General features: G+C 42.2%; 1 protein-coding gene across 1 annotated transcript; it reads left to right on the top strand.

Moving 5' to 3' along the window:
- Positions 1–3,899: 3,899 nt before the first annotated feature.
- Positions 3,900–10,423, top strand: LOC142407696 (snaclec coagulation factor IX-binding protein subunit A-like). Its single transcript, XM_075497360.1, is given in 6 exon segments — positions 3,900–3,916; positions 6,384–6,550; positions 6,553–6,584; positions 8,123–8,254; positions 9,940–10,057; positions 10,341–10,423. Coding segments are annotated over 6 exon segments (549 nt in total).
- Positions 10,424–15,817: the final 5,394 nt, after the last annotated feature.

Raw genomic sequence — 15,817 nt, 5'->3', positions numbered from 1 at the left:
TGGATTGCAGATGAGTAGCAACATGCATTGTAACATCAGGCAGAGATTTTGGGAAGCAGAACATGTCCATGCGGTGAGAACCAGACAGCAAACAGACATCTTCATGAAGGCAGAAAGAACAGACCCAGAAAAATCCTATGGAAATGTTTTGTGATTCAAACAAGTCATCTTCAGCTATGCTAATAAGGCAGAGGCAGAACATTTCATTTAAGTCCTAATGAAATGGAATTACAGTGTCCCACTGACTTTCATCGGGGAGCTGTGGGCTGTGAAGTCTGTTGAAAACCTTAACAATCTAAAAATCACATTTTTAGATGTGATCCCTGAACCCCTGTAACTTTCTGTACCAATTTACCACAAATATAGCAGCAAATGAGTGAGTGAGACTGTAACTTTCCAGTAAGTATTGCAAGATAGTCATAGAAATAAAATTTTTAATTCACAATCTGAAACCCTACTGCTGAGAATTAATTCCATCGAGTCAGGAGAAAGATGCATACAACATGGCTTATGCATCTGCATGAATATTTGGAATACGGCCGTTCCCAAAGAGCTGACGAGCCAAGGATTATTTGTCAAAAGTGTGCAGTGTAGCACCAGGTAATGAATGCATTTGGGATGATCACGGTTAATTCACAGATTATTCAAGAACAAACCAAAAAGAGATGATGAAATGTATCAGCACCTGTAGGAATTATGCATCTAGCTGCAGTGGAGAGACTGCTGTTTTGCAAATGGCAAGCACTTGGAAATGATGTCTTTTACAAATATTATGTGGTGAGACTGAAGAGCAGGTAGAAAACTCTGGTCACTTCTTTCCCCTTGTTCTGCAGCATTAGCACAATAACCCTCATCCACTGCTGCTCATCGCAAAAGACAGAGAACACATCTTGCATTGTATTACTTGGAAGATGAAGCAGCTTTCTGAAGTCAAGTGTAGTTTTGCAGTCAGTACATGAAGAAGCTCATCTAGAAAGAGTTTTTGGGTGCGATTTTAGATCTCATTCTCATGCACTGTCTGTAAGAGGCATCTATCATGCTTGGGGACATGCCCCAGAGTGGACTTGCAAAAGAGTGTCCCAAAAAGCTGCTGGATACTTGAACCTCGGTGATTACTAAGCAAGCTCTTGAAAGCCACCCACACTGCTCATCTTAGGGAAGACCTGGATTCCAGTTTGTGGTGTCTGGAAAAAGTATGTCCTCACCAAAACATATTCCACTCCCAATTAAGAGTCAAGAGTAATTTTATGGAGCAGATTTCTCTGGGCCTTGCGGTGTATTTGTAACCTGTGTTTGTATAGAGGAAGAATGGAGGTCATTTCAGCCCCTTTACAAAATATTTGGATTTTAAATAAGTGCATCAGTGCAAATGTGCACTATGCGTCAGTGCTTTTTTAAGGCACCAATGAAATTATTTGTTGTACATGAGGATGTTTGAACAGGATTTAAGAAATGGGTAGGAACCTGTGTAAATTTAATAGAGCTTGAAAAGCTTCTCAGTTCTGTCCCATAACATTGTTTTACCAGCAGACTTCAATATTGGCATTATGTGAAAATCCTCTCCCGAAGGGACAGTTTATGCAATGTCTCTGCTGGGTGTTGCCCTGCAGCTGACACAGGGATAAACAGGCACCTATCCACACCACCGTATATGAAAAAAAATTACATAAATGAAATCTCTACATGCACACCTGTGTAGCCTCAAAAAACAACTTTACAATGCTGGCTGCAATGCAGGGGTGACAGCTGTGTCCCATACTGCTTCCCATTCTGAGACATGATTTTGCCCTCCGGACCCATGTGATTTTTCAATGAATCGTTCAGATAAACGGTCTGATACACAAAGACACTTAAGGCAATGTACACAAAGGTACTGGGAAGACCAGATCCCACCCAATTGTGTTTGAGGAAAAGCACTCATACAACAAAAGCTTTCAGGTATAATACCAGAAGTGGTTTCATTTTCTAGAACAAAGAACCATGCTGGTAAAAGCTGGCATAATATAAATACCTCAAGGACAAAGGTAATTATATTATGAGGAAGGAATAAAAGAGAAGAAGAGCACACATCCATAAAACTGATATCTATCTCTTTTTTGGCTATATCTTTTCTTAGATCCCTCTCAGTTTACTAGTGAGGTGGTGGGTTTTAATATTCTTAATACCTCTCCATAGCTGTTATTCATATGTGCATGTGAGTGCATATATGTGCACATACATATGTATCTACACATTTATACATACACATTCATAAGTCTGTGTATGTCATATATAGAAACCCATTTATACATACATGCCACTTCCTGTCCTGTAGAGGCATCACTTTCATTTGTATCTATTCCTGACACCTTCTCTACCTCTTTACTGATATGGATTTAAGGTTTCCACACACTAGATATGATTTCAACATCTCTTACTCAGGTGTCAGTCCACAGCCACCTCAATGATTGACATTATATCACTCTGAGGGTTTCTCGTGGCACAGTAAAGATCACAATATGGGCAAACTGGGACTGTTTTTGTTGTGTGTAGGAGTTAGCCAAGTGACTTCTATTAATGCTACCTAAGGTCCATCGAAATCCCCCCATTCACCATGCCAACAGTGTTTCCTTTGAGGTCTTTTCTTCTTTTTGCCCATAGTATTGAATGAACGAAGTTCACCCTTCTGCTGCTGCTTTCAGCCCTGCATCTCTTTTGCTCTTATTTAATGCATTCTTAACTCTACACCTTACAGTAGCTCTAGAGGTGTCCCATTACCTACCTCCTTTAAAGCAACTGCACGGCATCTTCCCCCCAAGTCACCCCTGACATATGTCAGGGCTATTTTACTTTCTGTTTGTTCCTTCCTTTACTCTTCAGAGCTTATATACAAAAAGTAGATATGTGAAATTTGCCTAAAAACTTCTGAAATAGGGTAGAGGAGGAGGATAATTCATTCTTAATGTGTACACTAAAGGAAGGAGCCTGATTAAGGAAGAAACCCTGACTGGGTTTCTTGGTCATGAGAAACGGGACCATTCAGAAAGGGAAAATCTATGCTGAAAAACAAGGTGGGAGGCAATCTAACAAAAACTGAAATCTTGATTGGTGGGCTGAACTGCATCCTAAAGTGATGAAGGGCTAGTCACTTTGCCACAAAATATTTAAGCCAAGGAGCAGGAAATGCATTACCAGAGGCAGCAGAGAAGCAAGGACAAGGTGGATGGACAGGGAACACTTCCAACAGGAAGCAAAGGAGTCAGAAGGGCTCCTTTGATAATCCTCTCTAGGTCTTCTCCATCCAAGATCACCAAACATCTTAGAAATATGCTTCTTTATCACTACTGTGTATGGCATTTAGGTTCTGAAGACATTTATGTACTTCCAAAAAAGGAACCCCAGAGAATGAGAGTAGAAACCCACAACCAAGTGCAACCAAATGATTGTAGTTTGTTGATTTCACACACAATCATGCCAAATAGTTGAGACTGGAAGGTACCTCTGGAGATCGAGTAGTCTAATGTCCTGCTCAGAGTAGGGTCACGTACAGCAGGTTGCTCAGTGCAGTGACCAGTTGGGTTTTGAATATTTCCAAGGACAGAGACTCCACAGCCTCTCTGGGCAACCTGTACCAGTGTTTGACCACCCTCACAGTAAAAATGTTTTGCTTGTGTTTAAATGGAGTTTGCTGTATTTCAACTTGTGTCCGTTGCCTCTTTTCCTGTCCCTGGGCACCACTGAGAAAAGCCTGGCTCCATCTTCTTTACTCCTCTCATCAGGTATTTATCCACATGGATAAGATCCCCATGAGCCTTCTCTTCTCCAGGCTGAACAGTTCCAGCTCTCGGAGACTCTCCTCATATGAAAGATGCTGTGGTCCCTTCATCATCTTTGTGGCCCTTTTCTGAACTCACTCCAACATGTCGATGTCTCTCTTGTACTGAGGAGCCCAGCACTCGATCGATCACACCAGGGATGAACAGAGAGGAAGGATCACCTCCCTCAACCTCCTGGCAACCCCCCCTTCCAAAGAAACGCAGGAGGTCATCGGCTGCCTTTGCCATGAGGGCACATTGTTGGCTCATGGTCAGTTTGTTCTCCACCAGGTCCTTCTCTGCAGAGCTGCTTTCCAGCCAGTTGGCCCCCAGCCTGCACTGGTGCCTGGGGTTATTCATCCCCAGGGGCAGGACATGGCATTTCCCTTTGTTGAAGTCCATGATGTTTGCCCATTTCTCCAGCCTGTTGAGATCCCTCTGAAAGGCAGCACAACCATATGGCATGTCAGCTACTCCTCCCGATTTTGTATTGCCTGAGAACTTGCTGAGGGTATGCTGTGTCCCATCACTGAGGTCATTAACAAAGATCTTAAATGGTATTGGCAGCACTATCTACTCCTGGGACACACTGCTGGTGACTTGCCTCCAGCTGGACATTTTGCTGCTGACCACAATCCTTTGAACCCTGCAGTTCATCCAGGCCTCAATCCACCTCAAATGCACACTCTTACCAAAGCAAAATACATTCCTGTAAGCCTCTTTCTTGAGAAGGCAGATCTTTGCAGTCCCAAATTCCAACCAGCATTTAAGTGCCTGACTGAACACCTTCCGCTGTTTACAGGCCACTGGCAGCAGGACTGCCAGGCCTCCTGACAATGTCCTGTCCATTTTTTTTCCTGCTTTTTGGAGCCTTGGTTTTCTCCAGCTCAGAAAGTGAGTGTAACGTGCCTCATTTTTCTGTCTGATGCTGTAAAAAATGAATGTCACCCAGCTTCATCTTCCTTGCTTTTTGCCTCTGTTTCCAGCACAGACCCACTTTCCAGTTACTAAGGCAGAAGACCTGAGGGTTTTTTTTTCTAAATGTAAAATTAATTTAATGTTAACTTGACCTTTTCAGAAAAGTATTGAGGGGAGAGCGGAGGTTAGAGACACTCTGCGTGTGACCTTGCCCCAGGACAAGCTTCCCTCTTGCAAAGCTCCGCAAACTGTCATTAGGTCCTATGATTTATCTGTCCAAACCCAGATCCTGTGGTTTATCTGAGTCTATCTCTCAAACCAAGAAGCCAAGCAATTTCTATGACAGGGACTCCCTGCATGAGGATGGGTTGCTTTAAGGGTCACAGGGGATGCCAAGAGAAGGTGGAGACTTCCCTTGTGTGTTGTTGAAGTTGTATATGAGGAGAAACATATGACAGCCAGCCAAGGCAGAGCCAGTTGTGCAATCAGCTTGGCTTGACTAGCCTTTGGTGGCATGACACTGTATCAGGGTAGAGAAACCATGACCTCTGTGTTGCACCCTTGTCCTGTCTTAGAGGAGAAAGACTATGCAGCATGCTGGCCATTTCTGCTGCAGAGACACAAGCAGCCCCATAGCTGACCCCACCACCTGGGATGGTCTGAGATCCCAAAGCACTCAAAGAGAGCTGAAACTGTAATGCTGTGAATCTCCTTTCAGGAAGCAGAAAAGACGGAATGGGAGCAGGACAATATTTATTGTACCTTCCTCCTCCTTTTTTGTCTGGACTTGTGCCAGGCACATCTGGCCAAAGAGAGGGGAAATGTGGTTTCCACAAGATGAAACTTTGAATGGATACAAGCAGTTTCTAAGGAGACCTGCTGTATAATTGTAGAGGAAATTACAAGCTGAATCATCTGCGGTTTGGGGAGAGAAATCAATGATATTTTGTAAGTTGAACCCAACTGTGCTGACTACTTACCAAGAAGGAAACTGGAAAGAAATCAATTCCAAGAACTTTCAACAAAAATCCATCTTAATTCAGGTCTGACAGATCTGTTTTGTTCTCCTTTTCTAAAGCAACATGATGCACCAGCCTGAAATCCCTATTACTATTGCAGAGACAGGCCCTCCCCAGCAAAGACTAATAAACTGCTCTCCAGACCTGCCAAACCACTTGCTGCTGAGTCTTGGGAATGCACAAAGGCCCGCACACCTTTCAGGGCTGGCCTGCCAAACTTGCTGGTGTCTCTCCAGAGGGCAGATCCAAAGCAGAATCCGCAAACGGTGATGCATTGCACCATCCATTGAAACGGATTGCTGAAGCACAGCTGCACCCACTGGACCCTGTAATGACAGCAGCAAACTAATTCTGCTTATAACCTAAATGGCATCTGACTCCTAAATTAGTGCTCTTCATATGCTGATGCTTTACACATTTTAATTTGGTTTTTTTTTTTTTTTTGGAAGACAAGGGAAAAAAAGCGAGACCCTGAATATCTACTAGCATTTGCCCTTCATTTTGTAGTTTTACTTTACGGAATGTCCCTGTGAAATGCTGAACTCAGCTTAGTTGAATCAGAAGAGATAATAGGGGCATAATACTCTATCTTCTGGAAAGATGAGTGAGACTTTCCTTTTGTGTTTATTCTATGTTTCTTTCTGGTGTTGAGAACTCCAGTCAAACATTGCAATGCCCAGTTCTTGCCCCTAATCTTTGGCAAACTTAATCTTGCACATAGCATCATTCCTAACCCATCGCACCAGGACTCGGCTACAAAACAGACCTGTGAAAATCTGTGTCAGAAAGGCTGGATTCATTACAAACATTGCTGTTACTTACTCAAAAGAGAATGACATGGACCCAGGATGAGGTACTGGCTTCTTCAAAACAGGAGTATTCATTGTTTCTTCTCTACTTCCCACAGTTGTCTTTCTCATACCTGACTCTTTTTTCCTCCCTTTCTACTTCTCCTCTTGTGTATCAGTGTTGACCAAAAGTACTTGATATTCAGCTCAGTGCTGCTGGTGAGGTTAGTTGCACTCTGCCTCACCACAGGACACACTCAAGTAGCAATGAACCAACTCCTGTTTGGAACTTCAACCTTCTGGGGCTTCTGGTCTTTTCTCATGTCATCCTACCTCCCTTATGTCAAGGGTTTTGAGCATGGGGTCTATTTTCCTCATGCGGTAAAATAAGGCATATGTAATACACCAGTGAAGAGAATTCAAGGAGATTCCTGGGGATCCTTGATTGTATCAGGACACAAAACTGATGAGTTATAGTTGAGGGGTTTCTCCCTCTGTTTCACAAGCAACACACAGCATGTTGCCTATCGGGCTTGACCTTCCTCTGTGATTTATCAAACCCCTTGTGAATAGTGAACCCTTTTTCAACTTCACAAGAGATATTTGCTAAAAGACGTTCTGACTTCACCTTGCTACCTGCTCAGATTATATCAGGTGAGCCCTGTAACTTGAAGCCCTGTACCAAAAATACTTGCTGCATCTTTCAGAAGCCAAACACAAATGTTTCCATAAATGTTTCCCTTGGAGTACCCTATTCTTCTTGAGCCATGTCTACAGGAGTGTATGAAATTTAAGTGCCTCAAGATGGTGAAGAGAAGAGTTTTCCCCTAAGCCTAAACACCAGTACAATGCGTGCTCTTGCTTCAAGGCGCAGATGAAAGAGTATCCTTCCCTATCAAATGCAAAGGCAAATTCTTGAGGACTCACTCTGTCTGGAGGGACTCAGAGTGGAGAACTGTCCCTGTCTATTCCATTCTCAAGCTAGCTGCGGACACAAGGAAGAAGCACTGTAAATAGCATCCTTTTGGACAAGTCTTTTGGATCTCTCCATTTCTGTTTACCTGTCTTCTTATACTTCTTCTTTTTCATTGTAAGGTTGATTTTGCCTGAATGTAGCTGTCAAAAAGGTGGAGGGACCTAGGCTGTGCTGTTCAGTAGGGCCCTCCAGTAACAGCCACTTCATCCTACCTCCCCTCTATGCCTTTCTTACACTGGGTGTATGACAGTCTGGAGAGGCCTCCTGTTCTCTACTGGCTGTACAGAAAGCCCATGTAATTGCTTACATTGCAGGCCCAAATTGCAATCACAGAATAGCGGCTTGGATCCCACTGTTCAGGTTTTTGCTTTTTTATGAGCAACCCTTCTCTCTGTTCCTCTCTTTTTCCATCTGTGATTTCCCTTGTTTGAAACTGCAAGCTTTCCATGGATTTCCTCGTCACTTCACATTTCCACTTCTATTAGATTTCCCCTTCTTGGACTTTCTTTTATAGCCCTGTCCCTTTCCAATCCCCAATCATTGTTCCACATTTTTCTTTGCTCACCTCATATTCACAAAGCTCTGGCCATTTCACAACTCCTATGTTTAACCCTCTCTACTGTGCAGAAAACCTGCTGGACTGAAAGAGCAGGAGGTCACCTAACCAGCATTGCCAGTGCAGATGAGAATGAATTCCTCCATAAACTTGTGCAGGGACAGAAGAAAACCCAGTTCTGGATAGGGGGAACTTACCAAAAGGCAAGTGTTCCATGACCAGAAATGAAAACAAACATTGGTTGAAAGAACTTTATGACTCAAATGATCAAAAATTTCTACTATAAAAAATGCTTTTGTTTTCAAGTGAATAGTTTCCCTTTGTAGCCATGGAAAATCTTTTCAGTCTCAGCAAAACTAAAGAGTTATCAAAAACTCATGGTTTTTTATCTTTCAGTGGTTTTGGGGAAGGGGAATGGGGGAAGATGGGAGATTTAGGAAAAAAAGTTGAAGTGATAAACTCTGATCAACGTCATATTCCAATTACATCATCTGAAGAAGGAAAGTTGAGGTACAAATCTCAGAGGAGAAGCTAGTGGATAATAAGTTCTCTGTTTAATCTCTGTTTAGCAGAATGTCAGGTCACTAGACTAGATTTGGTGTTGTAAAAAGCTTGCATTAATATTTTCATTCAGATTATTTTAATGAATTAATTCGGTGCATCTTCCTACTTCCAAGTATTCCAGCCAATGAATCTACCAGAGCTATTGCTGATAGATATGGTGAATTTAGAATTAGCATTGTAGAATAGTAAAAGCAAGTGAATTTCAGCTTTGTAAATGCATGTTGGAAGTAGAAACTTGATTCTGTAAGTTTTACCCATGTAACAGGGCACAACAATAACCTGTGTGTCCATCCTGAATATCTCAAATTCTGAATGTCACCTACCTGGAACGGATTATTCATGAGTGCTATAGTCTATTCTGAATAACAAATATATTAAAGAAAATTACAATTTATTTGAGGGCAATTCATGAAGAGAAGATGAGGTGAAATTCATCTAATATGGAATTAAAAAAGAATTATTCATGCAGCTCTACAGGACAATGATATCCCCACAAACGATAACTGTATCGATATCCATGTGGAAGAGGGCCCTCATTCAGTCCTTCTTCCATCCCAGCAAATATAAGTGTACCAAACTGCTTTCAGAATTTAATAGCAACCTGCAGTTTCTGTTAAGCTTCTGAAGGCTCTACAGAGGGATTGGTTGACAGACGGCTGAATATGAGCTGGCAGTATGTCCAGGTGGCCAAGAAGGCCAATAGCATCGTGGCTTGTATCAGAAATAGCATGGCCAGCAGGACTAGGGAAGTGATCGTCCCCCTGTACTCAGCACTGATGAGGCCACACCTTGAATATTGTGTTCTGTTTTGGGCCCTCCACTACAAGAGAGACATTGAAGTGCTGGAGCGTGTCCAGAGAAGGGCAACGAAGCTGGTGAAGGGTGTGGAGCACAAGTCTTATGAGGAGCGGCTGAGGGAACTGGGGTTGTTTAGCCTGGAGAAAAGGAGGCTGAGGCGAGACTTCATCAATCTCTACAACTACCTGAAAGGAGGTTGTAGAGAGGTGGGGGTCGGTCTCTTCTCCCAAGTAACAAGCGATAACAAAAGAGGAAATGGTCTCACGTTGCGCCAGGGGAGGTTTAGATTGGGTATTAGGAAAAATTTCTTTACTGAAAGGGTGGTCAAGAATTGGAACAGGCTGCCCAGGGAAGTGGTTGAGTCACCTCCCTGGAGGTTTTTAAAAGATGTGTAGATGTGGTGCTTAGGGACATGGTTTAGTGGTGGACTTGGCAGTGTTAGGTTAACGGCTGGACTCAATGATCTTAAAGGTCTTTTCAAACCTAAATGATTCTATGATTCTATGAGTTATTTTTTTGCCTGCAGGGGTCATTTTTTAAATGGAGTGATGGCTCTCTGACAACCTTCCTCCAGAGGCCTCTGTTATCCCTTTTCAGAGCTGTTGGAGGACTACTTAAAATTTGCCTGACCCTGAATACTGGAGGTAAGAAAAACCTGGGATGATTTATGATTCACATAGTTTACCTTGCTCTTGAACCTCTGCCATCCCTGTGGGATGAGTATTTCCAGGATTAGCTAGAGAAAACATAATCTTATTAAAATGTTGCCCAAAGCTGCAATGTACATACTATGGAAACCCAAATTAAAAGAAAATTGGATTTCCAGAGACTGAGCTGAGATTGAATGATTTCATGTCAGGAGTGAAACAGTTCCCTTTTCACATCTTCTTGTTTTCCTTTGTGATGTCTCTTTGTCTTTGTTTCCAGGCAGGGGTGAATGGGACGGCCCTCCCTGCCGCAAGAGGCTGCCATTCATCTGTGTTTACAAACCAAAACTGATGCACCCTTAACCTGTCATTGAACCACTGATGAAACCTGACTGGCTGCTGTGGGACTTGGAATAGAGTTCAGCTGCAATCCATTAGTGCAGAAAGATCTTTTGCATGGAAAAATCAAGATCTTATACTAAAAAAGCAGAGCTACTATAGCTTTTCTGTTCTGTTGGCATTATTGTGGCAAGGTTCTTGCAGACTATGTTTAAAATGTTGCTGTAAAAATAAATTCTGATTAGATTTGAATGCTTGATGAAATCAGCATACCATTTAGATTTTCCACAGGGTGTTCAAGAATATTCATAAGAGCTCTTTAATTATTAAATAATTACAAATCACTCATTAAAACATTATTCATTTCACCATTTAATCATGCCAAGTCATATATTTTAAACCCTAGAATTTTTCCTTTCTTAGTGCCAGATAGATCCAAGGAAAGTTAGTTGATGTTTTTAATATTTAAGTAGTTAAATGGGTAGTTCAATAAACTGCAATAGAGCCATAAGATGAGGCGCAAATCACAGGGAGAACTCATGAGCGTATCACTGGGCCCAGGAGGTGGTGCACCACTTTGTGAACTGCATGGGATGGCACTTTGTTAAATGAAAAAAAAAAAACCACTTGCTATCATGGTTAGGTTTGTCTAAGTTCTCAGTATGATCCATGACTGTGTTCCCCAAAGGCAAACATTTTCACTTTGTTTTCCTTAGTTGTAAGTACCCCTATTGCTTTTGACTCCATCAGTTACGTGCAAGCTCCTGTCCCAAGGTACTTTCCCTCACTGTCCAAGAAGGTAAATGGAAAAACTTGGACCAGGAATGCTTGCTTGACTCATCCAGGTGATGACAAAACTCCTCAGTTAGGAAGGATGTGGACACTAGCAAAAATTTAGTTAGCATTTCAGCCATCCCATTATCCAGCACAACCTCAGAGAATGATTACAATGATATAAACAGCAGCTGCCTATTTACCTAAGTGTTTGCTATAAAGTGGGTGTCAGGTTTTCCCCTTCATGAATTACCGAGTGTACCAGCAAGCTAAGAGTAGGAGTGGGTCAAGGGCTTCCTGGGGATCGAATTCACCTGCTGTTAGGAGAACAAACATCTAGCATGGGCAGCACATACCTTTTCACATCCCTAGGCCACCTGTGGTGTGGCCCTGTCCAGGAGGGCTGCCAACGGCACCAGACACAAGGCCACTCCAGAGACTCATCTTCCTGAGCATTGGGATAGCTGTGTTCCCTCAGAATCAATGACTTTCCCTGTAATTATCTTAAGGAATGCCAACCATACCAAGACAAAATTATGTTTTATACAAAACATATTTTTTTCCTGGCTGACTGTTATTCCACCATCTTAATAATGTCCACAGTGGTTTGTTCAGGGTCATAAGGGAAGATGGAAGCAGAGCTGAGGACAAAGTCGAGGAGAATCTCATTCTTCAAATCTTCTATCCACCGAGGAATGCAGCTTCCCAAATCAAAGCGACAGGGTGAGTTCAAAGGGGAAGCAACAAACTGACCAGTTAATCCAAGCATCATTTTTACAAATGACACTACATCATATTGCCAGAGATGTGGCCCACTCCTTGACCTTATCTTTTGGCAGAATTTCTTTCTCTAGAGAGAGCAAAGGATTCTGTGTCCTTGAGGAAGAGTTATGAAAAGCCTTATTAGTCCTTGAATACCGTTCCTTTTCTTCCCCAGCAGGCTATTGCACATGCAATATCTGCAGAAATAGCCATGGAAAGGCTGACAAAATATCCATCTGCTTTACAAGGTCACCACGCAGTGTGGCCACCAGTGTTCAGACAGTAAGAGAGTAAAGGCTACAAGCCTGCTGTGCCACGGAAAGACAGGTCAGAAAGGTGAACAACATTGCAAATATGCAGGTGTAGCAAAACAGAGGTCTCTGACACCTAGAAATTATAAATATATTAATCAGAATATAATTAATATTAATCTGCCTTCAACCCAAATAGGTACAAGTATGGTGTAACTAACAACAGAGTCTAAGTATTTTATAACACTCAAGGCACAGCAAGATGCAAGTTATAAGCATTTTGCATAAGTACGTGAGCAACGTGACTACCAAAGATGGGTGTAGTTGCAGGTAGCTGGCATTCAAGTAACAGAAGTTGCCAGACAGAGGATAAGATAAGCACAAGGGACTGCACGTAGTCAGGATATCCTGCCAAATACACAAGAAAGATGACTGGCAAAGCCAAAACCAAGGTAAGTGATAACTGGGAGCAGATAAGTTCCTCCTTTTTGAGAGCAGGGAATAGCATAAAACCGTCAGGCATAAGCAAGAAAAAAGTCAGAGAAAAAAGAAGACAATCCCACTTCAGTTCTGGCTTCTCTCATCCATGAGCTCTCAAGCCTGATCACCCAACATCAGCCATTAGGGACCACCAAGGACCACAGCCATCAATGCCAGCTGTGAGGCATCATCTCCGCAGCGCTGTGTACTCACAGCTGACTTACAATACGGCTGTTAAAGACCAACAGTGACGATGTTGAACAATGTGTGGGAATTAGCCATGAGCACAAAGCGTGTTCTTAATGCATGGATTTAATAAAGTTAAAAGTTTAAAACTTCCCTGATCTGTCAGCCTTCTAAACACTTCTATGATGGCAATCCCTAATTACCTAACTATATACACACACGCAGTTTGCCTGTCTGCAATACAAGTTTTCTGCACCAGGAGGAATTTCTTTGCAAGAAGTCCTAGCTGATCTTGAGGAGTGCACCCATACTAAGAAAACTGAGGTGCTATAATCAGTATTTTTCAGGATAGAAAGACTTTCCACAGCAAGGGGAGAAGAATGAAGAGATTGGGGATTTAATAATGTAAATTCCATATCTTCAGCATCGATACAAACCATACTACAGGATCTGTAGCCTAATCTGCATTCAGTGGATCGCTGTTAAGCTATTTAAACTGAAGCAATTGCTTCAGTTAAGTTCCTAATGGATATTTGTTCACACCAGAGAAGCCTTATCACAGTTAGCAGTAACTCACAATTTAGCGTATCTGCAGGCAAGGTCAGCAGAAATAGCAAGACCTTGGACAATGAACTTGAGTCTTGCCCCAGAACGAAAATAGTCACTTTTTATCATTCACTGATCCTAAAGCGCTTCTGAAAGTGAGCAAAACTGCACCTTGTTTACAAATGGGCATTAATGAGGTGCGGGAGGGGCTGTGATAAGTTTATGGCCTATTTTAACACTGCAGGACAGTGCCAGTGGCTGGAGAGAGAAACCACACCTCTCAGCTTCCAGCCCTGCAGCCTGGCCTTTCAGCCAGGCTGCCTCCTTCCAGAGCACGACAGCACCGATTGTCCAGTACCTCTGGGTGCCAAAAGGTGGAGAAAAACTCCCGGGGTGGAATTTTTCACGCCAGCATTTTAGGCATCCAAATGCTTTTGGAAATGTGACCCACAGGCACTTGAGCAGACTAGCTCTGAAAACTTTCCCACGTCCTATTTATGAGCAAAGGCCTTCCATGAGCATCCTCCCTGAGCTTTACATGTTTGAGAATACTGTCTATTAATTCCTTTTTTAAAAAGTAATTAATTATTGTGTTCCCAACTTACATGAATGAATCTGTCTATATGCTGTGACCATGAACTAGAATAATTTTATTCATAATTTATATTACAGTGATGCCTAGAGGCCATAAGAAAGAAGAAGACTTCATTATCCTAGGTGCTATCTAGGCTGCCAGGAAGCCATACTCTCTTGCCCTGAGAGTTTATAGCTTAATTTATGAAAAAGAGCATTAGGGCTGATGAAGGAGAAAGGTTCTTAAGAAGCTGTGACCTAATTTGCCGTTCTGGTTTCCCATGCTCTCTTGCAATGATGATGACTCTGCTTTGAAAGGTCTGGGCTGTTCTTGTGTGGCAAAACCCAACATGGAGGCATGGGGAGGGGAGCACCATTCTCTCCAGAAGACACATTTGACTAGGCATTCGTTAAATTGTCTACTCTCAGACAATTGGAGAGAAATGTGAGACAATACAGCTGAGAGGGCCTCGCCAAACCATCTGAACTTTGTGGTAGCCCCATACGAGGGTTTTATTGCCATCAGTCAATCAACCAACATGTTTGGCCTAACTTGTGGGTTCTTTTCCCTCAGGCAGTCAATGACATTAGATTGGTGTTGTGTTAACACAGCTCTCTGAGCTATGCAAACAAAAGTTTAGTCCTGATTTGTGTAAGTGGCTACCACAACAGGAAAGCAAAAGGGGCAAATGCGAGCAATTAGGCATAGGGTTTGTTTTGTGATGGAATGGTCCAGAACAGCACACCAAAACATATTTTGGAAAGAAAAGAAAATTGCAAGTACTCTTAGTATTTGATTGGTAAAAATGCCCCTGAACTGGCATTCTGAACCATCCTTCCACACAAAACTAACCATGGCTGGACCTGTAACTTCACACTTATGCCAAGATTTAATAGTAGGACTAGGGGACATCAAATAACAGTAATAGGAAACAAATTCAAAATAAACAAAAAGAAGTGGTTCTTCACAAGCAGAATTCCTTGACAAAGGAATTGTAGATCCAGAAAGTGTATACAGGTTCTAAGGAAGACTGAAAAGATTGGAGAAGTCCACTGAATGTCAACAAACCCTAGTCAGGCTCAGAAAATTTCTAACTTTAAAGAGAGTGAAGGCTGAGAAAGCATTAGGGGAAAACACTACAATTGCTTGCCCTCTCTTACACTCTTCCCTAAGCCTCCAGTTCTCATCAGCATTGGAATCAGTATACAGGACCAGAAGAACATTTGATTTGACCTGCCACTTTTGTATTACATTTCATGTTCTTAAAAAACATACCAAGATTATTTGGGTTTTTTTGCTTTTGGTGGGTTTTTTGGTCTTCTCCCTCCCCCTAACCAGGAAGCAAAAGCATAGCTCTTCATGTGAATCTGTAGGTGTCAGATTTTGCACACTATCTCATATGCAGGCTACATGTCTACTTGCAGGTACATGGATGAGATTAAAGATCATCCTTGGATCACAGCAAAAAAAAAAAAATCCGTTTTTTCTGCCAGGTCAGAACTCTGCCTGCCACTATTAAAAGTGCATATCAGTGTTAAGGTAAATGCCATAGAATTTGAATAGGAAGCCCACCAGAGTCCACAAATGACATAGGTCGAATCCACCTAATCCTGTATCACCATGCCAAAAGGATGAAAAATTACAGCTCTCTTCACTTTGATCTGGTAGGAAATACATAAAACCCTGCTTTTCTTTTTCTACAGTAAGAAATCCATTTCTGTAGCTATGGTTGGTTGTGCTAAAGGAAAAAAAAAAAAAAGAATGCAGGTTAATTCAGCTTCCAAACCACTACAATATACCACAAAGCCCTCAGCTGCTTTACACACAGCCTTCACCTCAAGAGAC

Source organism: Mycteria americana, chromosome 1 (assembly GCF_035582795.1).
Source record: "Mycteria americana isolate JAX WOST 10 ecotype Jacksonville Zoo and Gardens chromosome 1, USCA_MyAme_1.0, whole genome shotgun sequence".
Classification (NCBI taxonomy): Eukaryota; Metazoa; Chordata; class Aves; order Ciconiiformes; family Ciconiidae; genus Mycteria; species Mycteria americana.
Note: the sequence above shows the minus strand (reverse complement) of the source record. Positions and strands in the feature narration are given on the sequence as shown.